At 40.0% G+C, this 25,350-nt stretch overlaps 1 protein-coding gene across 3 annotated transcripts in view; it reads left to right on the top strand.

Annotated features, from left to right (window-relative positions):
• Positions 1–25,350, top strand: part of ITPRID1 (ITPR interacting domain containing 1) — a 105,356-nt gene that overhangs the window by 21,801 nt on the left and 58,205 nt on the right. For all 3 annotated transcript variants that reach the window (XM_086693180.1, XM_086693188.1, XM_086693199.1), the window contains 6 exons: positions 7,541–7,722; positions 9,102–9,150; positions 9,480–9,523; positions 18,638–18,689; positions 21,584–21,670; positions 23,685–23,887. In XM_086693180.1, coding sequence (XP_086549306.1) covers positions 7,563–7,722; positions 9,102–9,150; positions 9,480–9,523; positions 18,638–18,689; positions 21,584–21,670; positions 23,685–23,887 — 595 coding nt within the window. In that variant the 5' untranslated portion in view covers positions 7,541–7,562. The remainder of the gene's footprint in view (positions 1–7,540; positions 7,723–9,101; positions 9,151–9,479; positions 9,524–18,637; positions 18,690–21,583; positions 21,671–23,684; positions 23,888–25,350) is intronic.

The following is a 25,350-nucleotide window of genomic DNA, read 5'->3' as shown; positions in this document are numbered from 1 at the left end:
TTGGAGAAGGATTGGAACAGGGCCAGGAGTAGATGAGTCAGTTGATTCAATTTACCAGCACTTCAAGTTTCTAAGAAGCTGTATATGTAGTTATTGACCATAATCTTAGTACTCTTTTGCTTATTTCACCAGCAAAAGATGAAAACCCCAAGTCTAAGAGAACTGACTTTGGGTTCCAACTTGGGCACTACTGCCTTGTCTTTAAATCCAGCTTGCTCCTAAATATCAGGAGAGAGCACCCTTCACATATTTCATGGTGGGAGGAAGCCACCCACAGAATAAGTCATCACAGACTGCTTGTTCCTCCTAGCAGAGTATTGACAGAACACTCTATTCTCTAAGATCTGCCTTTACTTCACTGAATCACTTGGAAATCTTTACATGTATTTGTGGGACTTTGATACTTGGACAGTGAGGAAGAGCAGAAGGGCATTCCTGGCTTGGCTTTGTTGTTTGAGTTTTTGAGTGGTCTTCCAAGTAATAGAAATGGTGTTTTATTTTCAGCCCTTTTATAGTCTTGATGGACATAACTTTAAAATATGTTTTAAATGTGAGCTCCACTCATCAACCAATACGCTACGCAGAGGCCAGAAATAGAATAACCATCTTATGGAATCATCTCATCACATCCAATTCTCTCATATTATGCAAGAGGAAATTACATTCCAAGACAACTTGAAACCACATGCCCAATGTCATACAACCAATGAACTATTTGTTGATTAATTAAAATAAATTACTTTTTGTTTCCCTGGTGATGAGTTAAGATCTTTCCTCTGCTAACGCTGTTGGAAGGCACATAGGAGAAGGTAACAGAAGGTATTTACTCAGATAGCTTTGGTTGAAATAGTGGAAGTGGACAGACATCAAGCGACTAGCCAGAAAATTTTGCTTCAAAATGAAGGTAGAATATATATTTATATAGTTGAATATATATTAACATATACAATCTGATCACTTGTCTAATTCAAATTGCATTGTTCCCTGATATCGTATACCTGTTCCTGGCAAATTGCACCTTCTCATAAATTGTTTAATTGTTGAATACCACACTTTTCTTCATGGCTTAATAACCAAATTGCACCGATATTTCTCAATTCCTTTTTGGCATTCATTTAAACAGTAATTTATTCAGCAAACATATATCGAGTACCTTTTTCATACAATTATGATATTAGAACTAAGAGCTCTGTCCTGAAGAAAATCCCACAGTGGGATAAACAGAAGGAGTGTTGAAAGTTGGCAGATTATTGAACTGAATGGTCAGGTGTTGATGGGTCATCTAGATTGACAATGAAATCTTCGGGGAGGATGACAAAAAAAAGTCCCACGTTCAATCAACACACACTTATAAAATGTGAAAATACTTTAGTAGTGATTTACATTAAACTATTGGATTACAGGGAACAATTAAAGCCACACTCACATAGGGAAAGCATGTAGATAAAAAAAAAAAAGATAAGACGGAGTTGAGAACTGAGGTATAGAACACTAAAAAGTTAGAAAAACCAGCAAAAGATCTTGAGAAAAAAGCCTTGAGTGAGATAGGAAGAAATCTGAGAGAGCATATTATTAAAAAGCATTGTTTCCAACAGATTGTTTCCATTAAGAGGAAGTGCCCAACTACTGAAAATTCTAAAATGATAAGAACTGACAGTTAGTTGAGCATTAGCATACTGATTTGGGTGGGTTATAAAAAGAGTGAGAGGTGTGGATGGTGCTGTACATGGGAGCTTTTTGCTATGATCCAAATGAGATTACAAGTTCTGATTCACATAATAAGGTTGACAAAAGCAGAGGAGGTCAGTGTGAGATATATTTTAAGGGCCCCTCTCTCACTCTCTTTTAAGTAACCTGTTGTGAGGTGTAAAAGGAATAAAGGAATTAAGGAAGACTCATAAGTTCTTGGCCAGAGCAACTGCCTAAATAGTGGCACCATTTATTAATTTGGGGGACACTGGAATAAAGCCAGGGGTATGGGGGTCAAGTAGAAGTCAAGGAAAGAATAAACAATTCAGTGTGGCACATAGTAACTTAGAAATGTCAGTATCCAAGTGAAGATATCAAGTAATTGGGAATAGCCCATTTGGAAACTCAGGGGCCCTATTCTAAGGATCTGGACTAGATTTGGAAATGTGAATTTGGGAATCATCATCTAGAAAACTAGAGTAGGAGTTGGAGAGAGATTGAAGGGTCATTCAATGACCAATGAGTGGAGGATCATTTTAAGATGAGACATTTTAGCATGTTGTAAACTAAAGGGAACAATTCAGTATGGAGGGAAAACAGTGTCCATGCAACATCTACGAGTAGGATAGAGGTGACAAGGGATGTTTGAAATTGGGAGTTTAGAGGATGTTCACTTATAGTGATGAAGTATGACCCTGGGAATTGAATAGAGAAAGGAGTGTTGAAAGTCAGCAGAAAACTGAACTGAATAGTCAGATGTTGATGGGTCATCTAGATTGACAATGAAATCTTTCAGGAGGATGACACAAATACCATCCCATTTTCAGTAAGTGAGGCCATATGTCCTGGGTGTTAATGACAACTTAGTTTGGTAGCCTTGAAAGGACAGAGGAAATAAGATCTGAAAGTAGCAATGAGGAACATGGAGGAAATTGGTATCACCTCTAAGGTTAGGGTCCTGATTCAATGGGTGAAAAAGAAAAAACTCAGCTCAGAGAGTGACAAAGTAAGCTGTGTTCAGGTTTCAATTAGAAAAAGGAGATGAAGGGACATTCGATGAAGAGCTTAAGATAAAGGGGATCTGGTGGTTGACAGTCTGTGAATACCAGAGGGCACAGGTGTTGGGAGCACCTGAGAAGGGTGAGAGATTGGGCCAGATGAGGCAATGTCCGCTGTCACATGAGCAAGGCTCTAAGGCATGAAAAAATTAGTCCTATGATCTCTTAGAGTATGATGTTTGAATCAGTTCTCTTAAAGTGGCAGCCTCCCAGGACTGGTTTCTTAGTCTGTACAGGGAAGGGAGTTGTATCAAGGCTCATGATAATTATTTTTTTGAGAGCATGAGGGGCTGTGAAGGCTTCTTTTTTAAACTTCTGTGTATGAAGTCATAGTTGAGAAAGGGGCAGGTCTTCCAGGAGCATACGGTTCTATGTAGACTTCTCCTAAATTTTTCTACTGGGGAAGTTGTTGTATATGGAAGGTGGAGGGGAGCCAGGCAAGCCTGGATATCATTGAGATCTCACGAAAGGCTTGAACAGAGGCTGTGGTGATGAGGATCCATAGTGGAGACATAGAGATGGTAAGATTCCTGTAGACTCCGAATTCCTGTGGAATTTTTTTCCTGTGTGACATTTTCTTCTTGACCACAGGGCTCCTTCAGAAGTGGAGCCAAGGCTAGAACTATAGTCTGCAATTATAACCTTGAAATTAAGATCATAGTTGAAGGAATTTCCAAGCTCTGATATGTGTCTCTGTTCTCAAATAAACATGCATTCTCATGGTCACAGAAATATTTTATTCTCGTACTCTCCAAATGTATCTTCTCAATTATTCAAACTAAGTAATCTCAAAATGACACAGGTTATAGGCAAACCATGAGTGTCAAATTTATCTCCTATGGAAAAACAACTGAACTGTTACACTGATTGGTGATTCTTTTTTACTGGACAGTTCTCGACATGAAAATGACCTAGAGAGGCAACATAGAGAAGGAAAATGAAACAAAACCAAAAAACAAAAAACAAAACAAAACAAAAAACCTGACCAATGTGGGTATTGATTGTTTTATACACATTTTTCATTAATTTTTTCCAACAGCCGTATGAAGTGGTTATTTCATACTCATTACAGAGATGAAGAAATAGATTATCAGAGATGTTTGAAAATTTCCCTAAGGAGATGTCAGAAAAGCAACAGAGCTGAGATTAAAATCTGGAGTTATCTGACCTGAAAGGACTTATTTTTTTAACCACATAAGAACCAAGATATACTGGCTAAACCAGCTGGTGTTCCTTTCCCAAATAACCAAGCAATCAACTTGCAGTCACAGATTCTTTACCCTGGGCAGAGTTCTGTGCTGGGATCTGTAGGGAACACAGAGATAAATAAAGCACAGTCCCTATTCTCCAGTATGAATAACCTGTTTGGCAAGATAACCTGTTTGCACAGAGGTGCAAAAAGTTAAATAACCCCAGAGGGCAAGAACGTAACCATTGTCACTGCTTTAAGTATGAGTATCAAATTCTATGATTTCACTGTGGGCTGAAGGCCTCACAGTGAAAAGGAGCAGGTATGGTTGCATTTGCTCAAGGAAGAAAATGTCATGGAAAATTAATGTAACAACACCATTTTTTTTTTCATTTTGGCCTTTTTAAAAATTTTGAAAGCTTGATAATATTTTAGTACATTACTCTTTGTCTTTTCAATATACTTTGTTGTTGTTTTGTTTTGTTTTTACAAAATTGAGTTTCCGGTGTATATATTATTTTGCACCATCTTTTAAAAATTAAACATAATATGAGAAATTTCCCACATTAATGGAAGTTCTTTATACGCATAAGGATTAATAGCATAGTAATTGGAATAGAAAGGATCTGAAGACAGGAAAGGGACCCTCGGGCACAGGAAACAACATAATCTAGGATGAAGATTCATTTTGGGCCAAGCCAGCATCAGCAAGAATTTGGATCCAAATGGTCCTTGGGATAAAGAGTTAACCAGAGGAATCAGCAGAGACCACATCCTACAACTTCTGCTCTGTCAGTCCCCTGGGCAATTCAGGGCTACCACCCGATCTGTGTCCCTTTGCAAAGGACTGCTCTCAGGGTCAAATCCGTGGATGCCAAAGGAGGGTCATTCAAACATCAGAGAATGCAAAGCAGATTTGTTTACTGATCAGAAAGGCATCCACGAAAAACGGCTGCACAAAAGAGTTGTTCTTTACAGACCAGTCCCTGACCCCAGCCTTTTGCAAGGGTTCCCACTTTCCTTGGCAAGCTTTTTACTGCTCTCAAGCCAACGACAGCTGAGCTGGAAGGCAGCATACCCTCACTGGTTGTGCAAGCCTGGTGGCTGAGGTCAAACATGCCATTTTAGAGAGGAAGTCTGAGACATACCGATAAAGCAGCACTTCTATTGAAAATTTTGATGATTTTTACAGGGTTGTATTTGGGAAAGTGGTAGCTAGGTTAAAATTTGACACTGGAGCACAGGAGCCACAATTTGAGGACTGTGAGCTGCTTGACAGGCCCTGATCCTACTACAGACCAGAGTCCTTTGTGCTAAATAGGACCTCACTGTCAGCTGAGGTGGGTGGACGAGCAAGACTATTTTGGGGTATCTTATTTTCCCATAATACACTATTCTTTTCTTCAAACCCTGAGCACGTACTGAGTCTGATATTTCACGAATCTTGTTGAGCGTGATTTGGGAGATTTTCCCTCCTTGTGAAATTCTGAATTGTCAGAGTTGATGCTCTGATAATAATTCACATGCCCAAGATGCACTGCATTGCCAAAGAGAACTTTTTTTATTCAAAAGTACCAAAGCTTGTGTAAAATTAATAACTAGAAATTAAATTCAATTCCTACAGTTTGTCTTGTGTTATAAATTCTAGTATACCAGATAACCCTATAAAGTTTAGAAATACATATCAGGGCGCCTGGGTGGCTCAATCAGTTGAGTGTCCAGCTTCAGCTCAGGTCATGATCTCCCAGTTCGTGGGCTCGAGCCCACATCATACTCTGTGCTGACAGCTCAGAGCCTGGAGCCTGCTTTGGATTCTGTGTCTCCCTCTCTCTCTCTGCCCCTCCCCTGCTCACGCTCTGTCTCTCTCTGTCTCTCAAAAAATAAAATAAAACATTTAAAAACATTTTAAAAAAGAAATATAATCTTATCTGTATTATTTTTGACTTGTGTTAGCATCGAAAGTTTTATTAACATTTATTTGCTCCCAGAGGATATTCTAAAGGTTAACTTTCTGAGGTTGGCTGACTAAAAGTCTCCCCATAAATATAAATTTTAACTGTCTACTCCTTGCTATAGTTTTTAAATAATTGAAATTTCTTAGTAATTGTTTTTTATGCATAAAATTAATAGTTGACACAATTGGCATTAATTTTTGCAGTAATTTACTATTGCAACAATAAATGTATATTTATACTTCAACTGGATTCTAGAATTTTAATGTACAAAGCATGCAAGGAAACACTTACTGCCAGTTGCACCAACAATGTTCACCTATGTACTTAAATGAAAATATTCAAATGTTTTCAGGAAATTTGAATGACTTTGCCTTGATAAAACACTGATTAGAAACAATGGTTTATAGCATATGGTTGGTGATTATGCATGAGTTTAAGGATGCAAGGGGTGCTGCTGAAAGAGAAATTTGACTATCTGGTCATTTCTCTAAACTTGGCTAATACACTGTGCAAATTCAAGTAGATGTCATGGAAAGAAGTTAGTCAGAAAGTGCTTTGGAATTCTAGCTTTGCCACTTTAGTTTTATATGTATTTATTTAGCACCTACTATGTGCTGGGAATATAGTCAAATACTGTAGGCATATCAACAAGTAAGAGGCAGGCCCTTGTTCTTAATGTGCTGATAATCTGGGGGTTTTAACAACTCACTCAGCTGCTATAAGCCTCTGTGTCCATCTCTTACTCTGCAACTCTCATAATGATGTTAATAAAGGTTAAGTGAGATAACAAAGACGATCAGTATTTCTTGTGCCATATACATAATATACTTACTAATATTCTAATTGTCCCAATCATCCTAGAGGGTAGATGGTATGGTTTAATAATTATGGGAATATGCTTGGAGTCTGGTGCCCGGGTTTGAGTGTTGGTTGTTGTGTGGCTTTAGGTGTGCAACTTTAGATACACAACACCTTTCTCTGCTCTTCAATCTGCTATAAAATTGTGACAATTAGATTGCCTCCTTGGTTGGCAATTTAATTCAACAATAGATGTATGGAATGCAGCATAGAATCTAGCACATGATAAGTACTCCGCTGAAGTCAACAGTTATTATAACTCAGTAGAATTTACACCCAATTAAAAAATAAGAGAATGTAGAAAGATTACATAATTTACCCAAGTCCACCCAATAAGTTGCAGACATGAGACTCATCCAGGTTGATCTGTTGCCAAAGCCCTTATTTTTTACATTTTGAGTCTCTAAAAATATTTTTATAGATGTAACTGTTGGATAACTTGGAAGGGTATTTATTATGTAATCAATACTTTTAAACTTCCTTCCTGGCTGATGTGCCCTCCAGTCCACAGTTTCTTTGCATCCACATCGCAGTCTATCTGATTGGATCCACCAGAGGGTGGATGTGGCCTGGTGACAGGTGAAGTCACATTAGTCCCAGCCTCCTGTGGCCTCTCCACTTAAGAGGCAACCACTTCTCTGCATTGGGACAGGGAACTCAGCTCTGGTGGGTGAGCCAGGCTCTGGAAGATTGTAAGTGTTGGTGGTATGAGGACTCTGGCTTCTCCTTCTCACTGAACCAAGCCTGAAAGCTGACTCATTGCATCTGATATGTTTGTCTGCATGTTTTAGTTTGCCGAATTACTCCCTTACAATGGCAGAGAGGTCACATGGATCCAGCAACTCCCCAGGAGGCCAAGAAAAGAGCAGGAGAGAGATCCTGAGGTCCACCAAGAGGGCATGGGCTCGCCTAGATCAGCAGCTGCCACCTAGCTCTGAGGAGGAAAGCCAGGGTCTCACCATCCCCCTGCTGGGTGAGAACAGGCCCTCAGGGCTATATGAAAACATCCTGCTGTGGGTGGTAAGGGATGTGGGGACTTGGCTGGGGGCAAATGATTTGGAACAAATGCTTGGCTTTGAAGATACCAGTGTTCCTGGTGGGACGCCAGAAGCATCTATGACACGGGCACTTCTGACTTTCCCCACAGACATTCAAAACACACACCTTCTTGATGGAAATAGACCAACTGTTCCCTTTCTACTCCGAGGTCGTCTCATCCCAAGTCCCCCATGGACTTGGAGTCCATGCCAGAGACATGAGGCTTCCTGCAGAACACCAAACATTTTATTGAAAGGCTCTTATATGCCGGGTCTTGCACGAAGCATCCCTAATAATTTTAATAGTTTAAAGAATAATAAGTAGGAAAACACTTCTCCCTCCACAGTGATGTTGCTGTTTGATGGCTTTTCTTCCTTGCCCACCACTTCATTCATTCTACGTCTCTGGAATCCCTAAATTTAAAAATAAGCATCTTCCATGCCCACCTGACACCTTGTGAGTGGGTAAGTCAGGTACTTCACAGTTTGGTGGAACAAAGTCAAAGAAAATCAGCCCAGAGTAGCCTGTAGCCGACCAGAAAGGAAAGAAATATTTACCGAGAAATGCTGCTTTTCTACCCTCTCCTTTTTGCCTGTTAACTATTTGTTAAGCCAGTGACAAAGATCCACCTTAAAAGGCCCGTGGCTTTTTAACACAGGGTGCCTTTGGCAATCCTGAGACTGTAGTGCACTATATCCCTGGAATGAATGCAAATTTGGTTTAGAACCTGGCAGAGAACTCCTTGCAAATCAACATCACTGGCTAGCCTCCTCAGGTAAATGTGATTCAATAAGGAGAGGGTCCATGGTGATCTATATCTGACAGGAGAAAGACAAAAGTCTGGTATGCTTAATCACCCTTCATGTTCACACCAGGTAATTTAAAAATTATTCTAACATCTCTTGCACTTTGGTGATTTGTTTTTCTTCCTTTTCACTTTTGCTTTTCCTTTTCCTTTTCCTTTGCCTGCCTTCCTTCCTTCCTTCCTTCCTTCCTTCCTTCCTTCCTTCTTTCCGTCCTTCCTTCTTTCCTTTCCTTTCCTTTCCTTTCCTTTCCTTTCCTTTCCTTTCCTTTCCTTTCCTTTCCTTCTTTCTTATTTCTTCAAATCAGTCATTTGGCAAGTTTATATACTTTGTTCTCAGGAAAGGCTGATTATGGAAAGCAGGAAGTTTTGCCTTGGGAAAATGAATGAATATGCTTATAGAAACTTGTGATTGAATATGTAGGAAATAGAGCTATGGGTGGTGGCTGGGTAACAGGTAGCATTATTTTACCTGGTGTGCTTTGATTGCTCTGTTTCTTTCTCTTCTGTAGAAGATACCAAACAAGCAAGTATTCAGCAGTGGCTGGACTCTGGATTCTTGTAAGTGTTTCTTCGTGCCCTTACACATTTCTCTTCCAAAGATCCTTGCAAACAATGTGGATAGCTCTGCTGGGGCAAGGTGTGACAGGTAGGGATTTTCATTTTAACTGGGTGCATGAAGGGTGGCTCCATTATTACAAAAGTTATATATCAATTTTAAAGTACACAATAGAATACTGTTCCAGTTCCTGGCTGTTGATTGGTTTTAAAAAGCCCTCCCATAATAAAGCCTAGCTCTGCATTTACTCTCATCTGTTTAATTAAATTGCAATTTAGTATAATTGAGTTGTGCACATAGTTTGACTCGCAATATTTTTGTTTCTTTATAGGGTCTCTGTAAATGAAAACTTTCAGCAAGACATCGACCACACTGGTAAGACAAGAGAACCAGAAGCAGTTAAGCTTTGTGGACCTGAGTAGATTTATTAAAATGTCTGTGTGAATAAATCTTCTTAAAATGAGATTATTGGAGCTTACTAGAAATGGAACAGATCTCAAAAACCACCCAGCTCAATTGCTTTGTTTGATATATAAATCTGAGGCTCAGAAAGGATAGGGGGTTACCCAGCAGCAGCAGGTTGGGGGCTGCAAACCAGGACTCTTGCCACATCATTAGCTCAGACTCTACCAGAATACTCACTGGGTCCTATGAAGACATTTTGTAAGGATATAATTATGGAAATGCAATTGCTTTAACTTTTCCTCATGCTGTATTGTACTTCTATGTTTAAATCTAGTTTCTTTCTCTTCTTCAGTCTCAAAGTTATATCCTCTCTTTCTAATGATGCTCTTGTTCTCAAAAAGAACAATATTGAATTCTACAGCAAACAGTGCAAGTATGTATTTCTGATGCAGAACATATATCACACCTGTTACATTGACATGTGATAAGAACATTATAAAAAGAAAACAAAATTAATTGCAGATCTCACAGTTTCCATATTCTCTAAATGAAATAATGTATTTCATAGAAATACAATCATAAAATGCACTCACCGACTGACTGTTAGTCTGTGGAGCATGCGATGCTTGATCTCAGGGTTGGGAGTTTGAACTCCATGTTGGGTGTGGAGATTACTTAAAAATAAAATCTTAAAAAAATAAATAAAAGGCACTCACATTTTAAGTGCTGCTCAGATAGGAATATAAAACAAGTCCTGGCAATTATAAATGAAAGGCAACACTGACTACAAGATACTTTCTGATTTCATAGATGTTAAAATGTGGGGAAAAAAGTGTGTTTTAAAATTGGCAAAATGCCATAAATAATGTATGTAAAAAATGACATAAATTAGGAGTTTAATGATTAGAGGGGAAAACTATTAGTTTAATGGTTACTTACTTGACTGGTTTTCATTATTTCACTTCCTCCACTGACATCTTCAATTAAGATTGACCATTGGTTACAAACCAGTTTAAATTTGGGACTTTTTTACTTAATAAAAACAAAATAATACAGTAACAACAGCTAGGTATATCATTGAAATTTCCTCCTTTTCCAAGCTGCTTTGGAGTTGGAAGTTCCATGATCCCAAAATCTCTGAAGATGTTTGCCAATAAACCAAATTTAAGTATCTGTTTACAATAGTGCAGAATCAAGAAAAGGCAAGAACTTAAGAACTATAGCCAGCATGAGATGTCAGATGTCACTGATGTTTCATCTTGCCCGGGTCATGGTGGGAGGCCTGGAACCCACTCTGGAGCTGCCAGTAACTGTTTTATTAAAAGCTTCACTGGGGCGCCTGGGTGGCTCAGTCGGTTGAGTGTCCGACTTCGGCTCAAGTCATGATCTCACAGTCTGTGAGTTCGAGCCCCGCATCGGGCTCTGTGCTGATGGCTCAGAGCCTGGAGCCTGCTTCCGGTTCTGTGTCTCCCTCTCTCTCTGCCCCTTCCCTGCTCATGCTCTGTCTCTCTCTCTCTCACAAATAAATAAAAACATTAAGAAAAAAAAATTTTTTTTTAAAAAGCTTCACTTCCTAGAAATTAAAGACAACCATGGTCCTTCCACCTCTGAATCAAGTCAATGAACTGTAAAGGCACATACAGGAGGTGCAGAGCTGGAGGAAAGAAGGGATAGCGATCAGAAACACACAGTTCCCATTTGCCAAGTCCTTTATCTTCAGTGAGGTTTTTAATAATAGTGGAAGGGCTTATTACAAGTTTAATTGAGCCTTCATTTTTACAAAGCCCTTTATGATCTATCATATTTTAAACTCAGTCACCTGTGTGGAAACAAGGCTGGTGTTCATCTGAGCTTTGCAGGTGAAGAGTTTGGGCCACAAGGTGATCACAGCTGGTTACAAGAGGGCAAAGGAGCATTAAGTCCAGCATTCTATCAGCCCTCCGTGGGCTGGTTTAGCCATGATGAGACCAATAAACGTGGAGTTTAGGGAAGCCAAGAGTCATACTGAAAAATGTGGAAACTTGAACGGTATCAGAATCTGGTCATGTGAAGGTCGTGGTGAGGGTGGCAGGGAGAAAATCTGTGGCAAGGTGAAAAGAAACTGAAAGGGGAGAAGAGTAATCCCTACTAGAGGCAAAATCCCATAAAAACTCATGCAATCCTATGGCACCTGGGCGATTCGGTGGGTTAAGTGTCTGACTTCTGCTCAGGTCATGGTCTCCTGGTTCGTGAATACAAGTCTCGCATTGAACTCTCTGCTGTCAGCGCAGAGCCTGCCTTGGATCTTCTGTCTCCCTCTCTCTCTGCCTCTCCCCTGCGCGCTCTCTCTCTCTCAAAAATAGATAAACCATTAAAAATAAATAAATAAAAAATAAATAGGTAGATAGATGATAGATAGGTAGATTATAGATAGATAGATAGATAGATAGATAGATAGATAGATAGATAAGAAGCCCTCATGCAATCCTAGTATGATACAGAGTGGTGCATTAGTTCCTGGGGCAGCTCTAACAAATTACCACACACCTGGCAGCCTCAAACAGAAATTTATTGTCTCAAAGTTCTAAAGGCTGAAGTCTGAAATCAAGGTGTGTCAGCCAAGGTCATTCTCTTTCTAAAGGTTCAAGAGAGGAATCCTCCCTTGCCCCTTCCTAACTTTAGGTGACTCTCAGAAATCCTTGACATTTCTTGGCTTGTGATGACATCCTTTCCATTCTCTGCCTCCATATCCACATGGCCACTTTTCCCTGTGGGTCTTCTTTTCTCTTTTTTTAAGGACATTAGTCATTGCACTTAGGACCCACCCTAATCCAGTATGACCTCATCTTTACTAATTGTATCTACAAAGACCCTATTTCAAAATAAAGAACACATTCTAAAATGAGATATCAGATACGGAAATTAAATTCAACTCACTACAAGTAGAATTTATTTTAAGGCTGTTTCCTTCATTGGTCACCCCTGAGGCTTTTATACTTTGAAGTAGGAATAAGATTCAAGTGTCTGCTCATCTTATAGGTGACCCAGTGACCCCCAGAGAAGTCAGGTGGGCCTCTAGGTCTCAAACTGAGCCCCAAATAAAATGGGACAGGGGATGGCATAATGCTTCAGTGGACCTATTGCTGAATTCCTTCTGCATTTTGAGATGACCAAGGTGGGGTGCTGTCCTCTTATGGTGACTCTTGGGCTTTCCTGCTGCTCTGTGTCTACCCAAAGTCTCATTTTTATTAAACTGGAATCTGACTGGCCCATTTCACATCGTGTTGAACACCATTACGCCAGGTAAAGCCATGAGCCCTTGGCACTTCCGTCTCTTTATCAGTAGAACCGGGAGGGGAAAGAAATGAAAACATGTGAAGGCCACACAGCTAGGTACTTTACATAAGCTATCTCGTTTTCCCCAACCATCTTCCGAGGTAAATATTACCATTACTAACTTTTGCAAGAAAGAAAATGAGACTCAGAAAGGTTAAGTAACTTGCCCAAAGTAGCCCAGTCAGTAGACAGGAGGGTCAAGATTTGAATTTGGATCTGTCTGACTCTGTAGCCATGTTGCCTCTCCAGAGGACTGGTTCGATTTACTGTTACTATATGTGCTATGCATGGAAACCCCTGGGAGGAAAGCCCTGCATCAATGTCCTTGCCAGAAAAATCAAAGTGTGAGCATCATGGCTAATGTCACCGACATTTACTTCTCTCTCCAGGTCTTCTGGCTCTTGTGCATCAGCCTTCAGAGCCACAACACAGTCCTCCAGAATTTAAAAGTCTTAGAGTAAAACTAATTTTTGAAGTCAAGCGAGTATCTACGGAAATGTAAAATAACCATATCTGTATCTTAAAGTAAAAAAGACACATCAAATAATTCCTCTGGAAAGCCACATGAAGATAGGCTGGCTGCTTGCCTCCCAAGTCTCATTAAAGTACTTCACAAAGAATGCTCTCTCACTGTCTGCCCTGTCTTCTGACAAATATTTGGGCATTTTAGCTAAGGGGTCTGGCAGTCTTCTTTTTAAGTATCTCCAGAACATTGTCTGCTCAAGGCACATGGATAACTTACAGGAAACACCCTTATGGAAATCCCTCAATTTTTTTGGTCTTTTTTCTGTCTGAGAACCTCCACCGATGGTGAAGATCAACCCCTCTTCGTGGTCACCAACTGCTCACACAAACACAAGTTTGATTCTCAGTTTGCCCTCAGTGAGGATCCATGGGCCTGCCTTCTTATAGCCACAAACACAATAGGACATTCAGAACCTCTTTGGGGTCAGTTGGGGTGCTAAAGAAACATAGTTATGACTGTTAAGGTCTCTCTTCTCAGGTTTCTGACTCATTCTTAATCCCAGATTCCATATTAAAGCTGTGTATAAGAAAGCCTGGGGAGAGGAGCTAGTTTCTGGTAAACCCATTCCCACCACTGAAGAACAAATTAGACATCAGCACCGTCGCCCTATTAGAGTGCATTGGCGTTATCCTGGGGGACAGACACCTACACCGATGCGTGTGCCACATTATATAATGTACACTTGTTTACCAACACAGCCAAGAATAACTGCGAGGGAAAAAAAAAAAGAAAAAAAACCAGAACCAACTCCTACAGCAAAGAAACAGTTTTTGTCAAAGATCTGCTTGGAACCATCGATTACTTGATGGGTGGTTAATTCATTTGTCCTTTTAATATTTAGATACTTCTTCAATCCCCAGAGAAATCTTTGAAGGATAAACTTACACCTTTCTGGAAGGAACTCATTAAATAAGAACTTACAGAATCAAATTCTAAAGCCTGTGGTCTATAAGATGAGGTCAATGTAAATCCAGTTAAACATAATAGATACTCCCTAATGCTTATCAAACAAAAGCACTTAGAGCAAAGAACTGAGCTAGGGGAGAATGCAAAGATGTAGAATGCATGGCTCCTGCTCTTACTTATATCACTCTGACTTACCAGGACCATTGCAATCTGAATACAACCTGGGCCAGCTTTTCACAAGACCCTCTCGTCTCAGCCCCTCTCGTTGCCATCCTAATTCTTGATCTTTCTTCATCTAATTCCTCCTGTCCTAAAATCTTTCCTGTTCTGTTCTCCTCTTGCCCTTCTTTTGAGGCCTGATTCAGGTCCCGTATTCTCTATACAGCCCTTCCTGACATCTGCACTCAAAGACTCAATTTTTTGTCTGAACACCGGTCACATCCATGAAGGGTTCTGCCCATATGGCACTTGGTGCTGCCTCAAATTATTAGGGAGAGGACTCACTGACAAAATTGTAAATCCCACTGAGGTAGGAATTATCTCTAACACATCTGATTTCCCCAAAGCTAGTCAACAAAAGATCTTAGTAAAACTGGTCCATAATGAAGCTGATGTGAGTCATATTGGGAAATTTTCAAGGAAGAGAGACTTGGGCTAGTCAAAGAGCAATATGTATTTGAAGAAAACAAAGAGGCAAAGGAAGACAATGCCACTTGGTTCAAGGAGCTTGAACAAAGGCACGGAATGAAAAGAAAACCAAGTGTGTGCAGGAAAACATAGAAAAGGTGGTCAGATTAGAGAAATGGTTTCATGCTGGGGAGCAAAGGTGGAAATTTTTTCTGGTAAAAAAGGTGTTGTCAGGTTATAAATGCCTTAAAATCCAGAAAGAAGGAATCACACTTGATGTGTTAAGATCATCTCAGGTTCCAAAGGAGAGGTAGTTATAATTGGGGTCTGTATTGAGTAGGATTTGGGGACCGTATCTTTGGTCATGAATAGTTAGTGATGGCTGCCACAGGTGCAGTGCTGGGGAATTGAAGTCCACGTGTTACAAACGTGCTATCTCTACACTAGTGAGTTATGCATGATTTCTGAGAAGAGAAATGACAAATTCCAGTGTTTATCCTGCCCACTTTGGGAAGACGCTGTTGTGAACTCATGAACTCGGGGTGTCATGAGGGTGTGGGCTGTGTGTCAGCAGTGGAATGGAGAGGGCGAGTCAACTGCATCCAGAGAAGAAGCAGATACGTGGGTGAGGAAGAGCAAAGCATTACAGTTGGCTTTAAGGTTTTTGAGCATGAATGTCAGGGAGAAAGAAGAACCTTTTATTTTGTAAGCATATAGACTGCGATTATTTGCAAACTGAGACAACTCAACCCCGCTGACTGCCTCTACCAAGTGTCTTGGGCATGCAGGAGTTAAATACACAGAAAGCTGCAGAATGCTATTATTTTAGAGCCCTGTGAAAATGTAATTTGATTAGTCTATTGGACGATATTCCAAAGAACCAAATGTCTTCCATGAATCAGTCAGAAATGCTTAGGAAAACCAAAATAAAAAATGCTTTCTAAGCCAATAAAGGTGCTAATTAGTGCCTTCTGCATATCTCACTACATCTTCTCCAGTAATACATTTTGCAGGGTTAAGTGCATGTCTGCTGCTTCAGATGGCAGAAGTCCACCTAACAGTAGGGAGGGTGGCTGGAGACTCAAGTATCTAAAAGGGAATCAGAACCGGCGTTTAACCCATGCAATGGGATGTATTGAGTAGAGCAGAGAACTCTTTTTCTTGCTTTAATTCTCTTCCAAATCAACCCTTATAAAACCTAGGGAGAGTAGGACCTTACTTTTTCTTTCTTTCTTCATCCACCATTGATTTTAAAGAGTAGAGTCTGGTTTTTAAAAAACCTAATAAGGGTATCCTAGAAGGAAAAATAAATTGGAGAAAATACCAAGACCAAGCAACTGGAGAAGAAAGAAGGACTTAAGGAGATCGTAGCCAGTAGGGATTTACGTGGTAGATACAGACACATCTATAAGTGTTTCGTTTTCTGCTGGGGCAGCCTCAAGCGTGGTGCCTACAGAAGCTTGAGGAAATGCAGGGTAACAGGAATTTGTCCCATTATGGCATTCCCTAGGTGTCAAATTCTTGATGTGGTCCGAGGTAGCTGACTCCAGTTCTTCCGGGAGCTGGGCAGGTAACTGCTAATGAACCAAGCAAGCAGGGCAGAGAGACTGCGGAGAATCGCAGAACACGTGGGCTCCAACAGATCTCTCCCTGAAGAGATCTGGGATTGATACTGCTGTGTCTTCTGAGTTTTAAGGAAATTCTAGGAATCTCGGTGCAGGGGAGAAGTGGGCTACCAGCTTGTGCCTCTCGGTTCAGGTTCCTTATTGAATATAGGCAAAGGGAACAAGAACCCTGACAAGCCCAGGAAGTTTATCTTGCAAATTAGCAAACTGGAAAACAACAGCAACAACTATACTTGAACTAAAACCAAAAAGACCCTCCAATAGGCAAGGAATAATAGTTTCTTACTGTCTCATTAGTCTCTCAACTGCCTGGTTCCAAATGCTTGAGAGGTATGGAGTAGATTTATATGGTTCACCCCATATGACTTGTGTGGCTGAGTTACATTTGTTTTGTAGGGCAGACATTCATTGCAGCCATACTCTCACTACCTTTCAAAATTGTAGTTGTGTATTCTGAGCTTAGTTAAGAACTCACTGTTTACTCACACCTCAGTGATATGCCTTGAGTCCTTATCCTTCCAAGACTATATGTTCCTTTTCCATCCAGCAGGGTCACTGAGCCCTTGTAACAACAGATGAAAACTATAAGTGTTATTTCCATATATCAAATTTGGCATTCAGAGGCAAGTTCGTGGATACCTTGAGAACTGTTTCTAGTCTCCTCCCCAGACAAGAACTCTGGCTCCACACTGAAGAGCCCTTTATTATTTTCAGGCTCTTTTTTCATATGTTTCAATCATATAGGTTTGTTGTTGTTGTTTTTTTAATTTCTCCCACATGCATTATATTTCTTATGGTGAAAAACTTCACTTTCTTATGGAAGTGCTGAGTGGCAACATTTCCAGTGTGATACGTGTCACATGTTCGTACTCGGGAAAGCACCCGGGAGAACCACCCTGAGAAGAAATGAGAAGGTTGGTAAATTTCTGGAAGCACCAGCCTGAGTTCTGAATGTTGCCGGGGCAGCCAGCAGCCACAGCATTACATCATCACTCCTGCTTACCATAACCACAACGCATCCTAAATGGGCCTCCGCCTCCCAATATCAGCTCTTCTATTCTGCCCTCAGCACCACTAACAAGGCAAATGGACCTTCCACATCCTCTCTCTCCCATTAATTTGTTTGCTCAAAAATCTTCCCTGGTTTTCCAGGTAAACTCCTCTTTCTGCTTTTCAAATAAGTTACAGGACATTCTGCTGGCAGTGTGGTGTTTTGAAAAGCAACAATAGCAACAAATAAAAATAAGCTGTGATATCCGGCTGGCCACGGAAAATTTATTTAATCTCTCTGAGCCTCAATTTGGCTCTCTATTAAGGAGAGATTCATAATACCTATTTCCTTGATATGTTGTAAGAATTAAAAGAGGTGCTGCATGCAACATGCTTAGCACACTGCCTCTTTAATTTATTATTTAATGTTAAATAGTAACTGTTATTGCTATAATCAATAATAAAGGTAATGATAAATTCCTGGATCTGCTACTTTTGAACGTGTGATCACGGGCTCATTACTCAACTTCTGTGAGTCTGTTTCCTTATCTGAAAAATAAGGATAGGTCCTAAATTTTAAGAGTGTTGTGAGGATTAAGAGATACAAATGCATGGAAGATGGTCAACAAATGCTGGGTCCTTCATGTATTTTTTTTTGCCTGTCCCCACCCTTGCTCCTCGACCTTGTGGGCCATGAGAGAGTATTCCAAAATGGCCTATGATCCCTTCTGAATAGCCCTATCGCTGTGCTTTGCATTTGCTACAGACCCTCTTGGTGCATGGCAACACCTCTTTCCATCCATCAAATTTTACCCATTCTTAAAAATCCAAGATAGTATCTCCATGAAACCTTGGCCAACTACTCCATTTGCCACTGACTTCCCTCTCGACCAAGCAAGTACATTTCTTCAAGTGGTCGTCACACAGTTTAGCCATTCATTACATTCTGTCTTGTTCACTACAGAGATGCCTTGTACCTCATGCACATACAATCTCGGACATGGAAATTGATCCCATGTTAATTCGTCTGAGGACTAGAAAATCTCCTATGGGACAAAAGGAGATTAAGCTCATGTCCCCTTTTGTTTGTTGCAGTTTCTGTGAGTGAACAAGGGATGGTGTACATGACCGTGACGGGCTACATGAGGTAGGTGTCAGTGTCACTCTGCTCCAGTATCTGACAGCCACAGTTTTCATAAATGAAAGGGAAGTGAGGAGCTTTCTTAACAATGCCATGGATCTTGGGATTTTGTCACTGGTTTAGCCACAGCACCTGGAACACTTTCACTAGCCTTGAGAGAAATAGAGGTTCTTTAAATGTCATGAGGCAGTGAGCACAATAAACGAACAAATGCTGGCTTGGAGGGAGGATTTAATTAAAATATATGCATAAAACACATTTGACTGTAATACGAGTGTTCAGAAGGACCTGTTCATGAAATAGTTGCATCCGTATTCTCACACTGTCAATGTTAGTCATCACCATGCTATTTGCTGGGCAATAATACAGTTGACCTTTGAACAACACGGCTTTGAACTGTGTGGGTCCACCTATATGCAGACTTTTTTTTTAATTCAAGTATAATTAGCATACAGTGCTGGTTTCAGGTGTACAACATAAGGATTCAACAATTCCATACATTTCTCAGTGCTTGTCATGATAAGTGTACTGTTAATTCTATTTCCCCCATCCCAGCACCCACCTCCACTTTGGCAACCACCAATTTGTTCCCTGTATTAAAGAGTGTGTTGGGGTTTTTTTTTAAATTTGTCTTCATTAAATTAAATTAAATTTCTTTTAATTTTTAAAATTTTTCTTTGTTTATTTGTTTTGTTTCTTAAATTACACGCATGAATGAAATCATGTGGTATTTATCTTTCTTTGGCTGATTTCACCATGCAGATTTTTTTTAAAGTACAATACAGTACTGTAAATGTGTTTTGCTTTTGATTTTCTTAATAACATTTTTTTTCTGTAGGCTACTTTATTGTAAGAACACAATATATTATATATAACATATAAAATATGTAATTGACTATTATCAGTAAGGCTTTCGGTGAACAGTAGGCTATAAGTAATTCTGTTTTAAGGGAGTTAAAAGTTATATGTGGAGAGGCACCTGGGTGGCTGGGTCAGTTAAGTGTCCGACTCTTGATATCAGCTCAGGTCGTGATCTTACTGACATGAGATCAAACCTGAGTGTGCTGAGCATGGAGCCTGTTCTGGATTCTTTTTCTCCCCCTCTCTCTGCCCCTCCCCTATTCTCTCTCTCTCTCTCTCTCAAAAAACAAAGCAAAACAAACAAAAACCAAACAAACACAAAAACACAACAGAGAAATAAACGTTAAAAAAACACCAAAAGTTATTTGTGGATGTTTGATTGTGTGGGGGGGGTCAGCACCCTTAACCCTCACGTTGTTCAGGGGTTAACTGTACATAAAATTTCCAATGTTAAGTAGAAAGCAGTAAGATTCCTTAATATGAGAATAGAGACTAGGTCTCAAAGCAGTGCTCAACAGTGGCAGCCGCATGACCTCAGAACTTAATAGAATTGCAAATTTTCAAGCCCAATCCCAGACACTCTGAATCAGAAAATCTCAAGGTGGGGTTCAGAAATCTGTTTTTGCAAGCCCTTCAGGGGATTCTGAGAAATACCCTCGTGTAGGTATCCTATGCCAGTGGTATAGAAGGTGAGCTTTTTGACTTTGAGAACTCTGCTTCCATGCCTCAGCCACCCTTGCGTGTTTCAAGATAATTCCAACTAGTTGAAAACCAAATACTCAATACTGTATCCCTCTGACTCCTACCAATTCACAATTTTTCTATTTGGTCGTAGTTTTTCCTTCTTAGCAGATTACTTTTGCTGCTTATAGAGTCATAGAGCCACAAAGGACCCCAGAAATCTCTCAGACAACTTTCTCATTTTGTTGAAGAGGAAAATGAAAGCCAAGGTCAGTGACTCACTCCTGCTCTCATGGCTTGATCAGAACTGTGACTATACATGGATTCTCCTGGATCCAAGTCCAGGGCAGTTTCTGGGTGGCTTTGCTGAGCATTATAAAGGAAAGTAATGCTTACAGACCCCGAATGAAACAGAAATATGGCAGGCTTAATACAAACTGAGGTGAGGCAATAAATGAAAGGATATCTTTTGCCTCTCTCCAGGGCTCCCAGCAAGTTCAGCCATCTGTTAAAATCAGGGTCTTTATTATTCAGAAACATACACGTTCTCAGCCTTAATTGCTTCTCTTGCTCTCTTCTCAGAGAAGCAATTGAACAAAGAGGCAAAGGACAAAATCTGGGCAAGGACTAAGGAAAATTCAGGATAACTTGGTCTTCTAGGGAAAGTGAGATCTACATTGTATTCTTTGATAAATTCCCATTTTGTGCCAACTGGCTGTTACAACTGAGGCTCAATGAATCACTGGTACATCAGAACAATATAAAACTGAACTACATTATAACAGGGGCTCATTCTGTTTGGAAGTGCTTTCAAATGACTTGCAACGCAGGCCCATTTAGCTAGAGTGTCATTGGTTTTTGTGGTGGGGGAGGGGCCAGTTACCGTTGCATATGGGTGGCCACAGGAGACAGCATTTAGAGATTGTTAACCATGCACTATGGAATCCGTCACCGTTATGGGAATTAATAGGGAGTCACTTCAGTAACCGCTCACCGTACCTCTTTCATCACATAATTTTAACTTCTTTGGAAAGTTGGTGCCTAGCCGAGCTGTGTTCCTGATAGGTTCCCCAATGATTTGCCATCTGTCAAAAGTGAGACATTCTGTCACCTTTATAATGAGCACTAGCGGGCACCTAACACTTAAATTCTCACACCTTCTGTAACACAACGCTCTTGGAAACAGGAGCATCTTCTCCACTGCATGCTCTCTCTTCTCCAAAGGTGCAGCCATTAGGGATTATTAGAAATAAGGAGGAAATGCAAATGTTTGCTCTGGAAGGGAAAGATTCACAATGATCTCCCAGGGGACTATCTAAATCAACATATCTCATCATTGGTATTTTCCCCCACTGTAGATCTCTGCATCCGTTTTCAGAAACTCCCACCCTTTCTAGAGGGACCAGTTTCAACTCTTGCCATTCTACTGCAAGTATACCACAAAGGTATGTGATTTCCAGGCACTTTTCATCCAGAGAAATCATTCTGTACAACTGTGGATTTCATGAAATTATAAATAGGCATTTGAGAAATAACCTGTTGAATGAATGGATGAGAGAATGAATAAAGGATTTCAAAACTCTGATTCACAAGAACGGTGTAAAAGAGTCAGGGAGATCAAGCTAAGTATCTGCCAATGGGGAAATGGTCCAACAAACTAACAGCCCACCCATTTTATAGAATTCTATACAGTGATAAAAGGAATAGGCAGAAAGAACTATATATACTTAGAACAATCTTCAAGTCATATTTTTGAGGGGAAAAAGTAAGATGCAGAAAGATATGCAGTAGGGTATGCTACTATTTATAGATCAAACAAGTGAAAACTATAAAGCATATATGTAATATAGAAAAATATATGGAAGTGTACAGATAAATTTAGTAGGAGGGGAGTCAGGATTTGTGGGGATAATGGCCAAGGGGAAAGAAACCTTTATGTGTAATATAATGTTTTGACAATGTGAATATATTTTATGTATTTCTTACATAATTAAATATAAACAAGAAGAGTTAATGATATTAAAAATGTTTAGTGACAAATCAAGCAATCAATACATTCTGAGACATGAGATTGTGAGCCTTTAGAAGGCAGAACTATGTCTTTGTTCCTTTTTGCACCTTGGGTGCCTAGCAGAGGGCCTAGAACATGACAAATGTTCAATAAATATTTGTGTAAATGGGCAGGATAAATATTTGTACTATGAGGACAATATGATAACAGACTAAATCTTTCATACACGAGTTAGATTTCTCCCAAGAATCTTTTTTCTCCCTCAAAACATTTTTATTTGGGGGTGTCAAGTGATTGGTATCCCCAGTTCTTCAGTTCTTTCCAATGATTAAGATATCTGAGCTGAACCATTTAAGCCCCACAGTAAGAGTTTTTGGCTTATCTTTTCTTCCTTGATCGAATCAGGAGGCAAAGCCCCAGATCTCTATGTCACATAAGAAAGTGTAAACGTGATGTTGAGTAATGTGTGGTAAGTGGGCCTGCCCAGCGAGACTACAGGTGGCTGTTGTTAAATGTGTGAATGGCTAAATACATGAATTGTAATTAACCCAATTTAAATGATGAAGTCATGAAAGTAAATCATCCAAACTATCTCAAATAAGCTCCTTGGTGTTGCATGTAAAGCAGAGGCAAACAGAAACCTGAAACAAAAGAACCAGGCAAACCTAGGAAAACCTCCTCAAAAGTTCTGCTTCCCATGTAATCCATGAGTTTTTAAAAAAAAGGTCAATAGCACAGTTACCAAGGAGAAGGTCAGTGATTGGGAAGTGGTTAGTATACATAAATATAATTTCCAGAGAACTGAAGTTTATAATTTTAAGTGCCAAAGCTGAGTAAAATGATTTGAAGAAAGCACTTCTTATTTCTCACCCAAGTCCCCCCCCCCCACACACACACACAAATACAGAATATATTTTAATCCGCCTTAGGGACTACAAACTATTATTTGTAAAGATCAGTCCTTAGAGTCTGCGTTTAATGACACCCTCAGCAGATTGTGTGGCTGAGGATGCCCTCAGACTGATTCTCATTAAACACATTCTTTTTTGAGTTCTGCTGTTCACAGTTTTGTTTTGTTTTTGTTTTTTTCTGTTTCACATCACCATGAACTACCATTTCTTTGTGGTTATCAGTGCATCGCTTCTGGTTTCTGTCCCACAGTCTTCCTGCTGTCTCTAACTTAACATTTGCTTACTATGAAATAGATCGATAAATAAACTCATTGGTCTTGCATAGAAAGTACAGCCAACCAGTCCCTGAATGGGGTTGATGGACTATCCTTTAAGTAAGTATATGTGAGTTCTCGTAAATGCACCATCTATTTGCCTATTTAGATTCCTCTTCCATTCAATTTCTAGAAGATTGGGTGTGTGAGGTGACTAGAAAAAAAAAATGGGTCTTGTTAAATGAACTGTTACTGGATAAAGATATTCACATTTTTACCACAGCATTCCTGAATGGCTGGAATTTTGGGAAAAAGATCCAGTGGAGATTCTCTTGGATCTGGGGTTTGGTGCAGATGAGCCAGACATCTGCACTCAAATCCCAGCCAGATTTCTGGATTGTGGCTCAGCAGCCAGAGGAATCAACAACCAGGTTTTTCTTGAAGCTCAGAAGCAGCGAATGGACATTGAGAACCCGGACTTGTATGGTAAGTGGGGACTGCGTGGTTTCTGAATCTCAGCAATGGGGGTGGTGGCCAGGTGAGCCACAGTATTAGGAGAGACCATATGGGATATATGTGTAGTGACAGTCACCCCTGCGTTGCAGTGGCTTAGAGCAGAAACGTTTACATGTTGATCACTCTATGCTACGCGTCTGCTGTGGCTTCATGTGCATGTTTGGGGGGAAGATCTGTTGCATATGTCTTCATATGTAGTCTTGGCCCCATCACCTGGAAGTCACTGGTTGCAATGACAGAGAAAAGGTGGAAATGGAGAATCATACTTGACTCTTACCTCTTTCTGCTCGGAATTTACTCATTGATTTCATTGTCCAAAATCAGTTACATGGCCACACTTAACTCCAAAGGGGTGAGAATGTGCAGTCCTACCATATGTGCAGAAGAAAAAATGCAATACCAGTGGAAAGCACTAATATATGCCATAGCCACTTACCGGGGAGGCAGAGAAACCACGAAGCTTATCACAAGTCGCAAGGTGAAACCTTAATTTCCTCATCTATAAGGCTTAGAATGTTACTTATTCTACCATGAGCCATGAGTGGTAGGTATTAAGCTGTCAGATCTCCAGATTTGAGGATTAACTATACCTAAACCTCTTAGTTATCATACATGCTGCTATTTTTCCTCAGCTGGTGGTCAATGGAATTTTCTCTAGGATGTTACTAGGACGCTCTTGGAATGTGTGCTCAAATAATTTGGGGGAAAGATGCCTTGCAGTTAAACAGGTTTATTTACTTCAGGATTTGTTTAGTATGGTGAAGTGCACTCTCAGTCTCCCAGAGAGGATGCAGTGTAGATTTTTCAAAATCATTTAAATATCAAACCCCTCTTGGAGGAGCGTTGAAGAACATCTCCTCCATGGGATAGAGTTTGCAGAATTCTAGACTGGAGAAAATGCCAAAATGCTGTTTCTGAAATAAGTTCTTTAAATAAATTCATGAAAGTCAAGTGCGATAAAGTGGTTTTCTCAAACAAATATCTTAGACTTTTCATTTTAGTCTCTGTTTCCCCCATTTTCATGTGGGTAAAATGGGTCTCAAAATTTCAGCAATGCAGTTTTTTAAAAAGAGGATATATCCCCGAAGATGTTGTTAGGAGATGTTTCTTTACATTTTGGAAGAAATTAGTATCATTCTTTGCTGTCTCCTTCTCCAAGCCACAGGGAGATGCAAGTTCTTTGATCAATTCTTTATTTGGAGACAATAACTCTTATCAGTATTTGAGGAGTGTTTGACTTGAGCTGTAAAGTAAACATTTTATAGATGAAATTGACACACAGATTATAGAAGACCCGGGAGCTGGCCCCTGCTCCTGTGACTGTGCCCACTCATTTCCACCACTCAAAACTATGCTAATAACACACTGTGGCCATTCTCACTCAACACTTACCACTTTTGATTCAAGAAAGCCGAGAAGGTTGAATGTAAAAT

This window comes from Puma concolor, chromosome A2, assembly GCF_028749965.1.
Source record: "Puma concolor isolate L17-30 chromosome A2, mPumCon1.1.hap2, whole genome shotgun sequence".
Lineage (NCBI taxonomy): Eukaryota > Metazoa > Chordata > Mammalia > Carnivora > Felidae > Puma > Puma concolor.
Note: the sequence above shows the minus strand (reverse complement) of the source record. Positions and strands in the feature narration are given on the sequence as shown.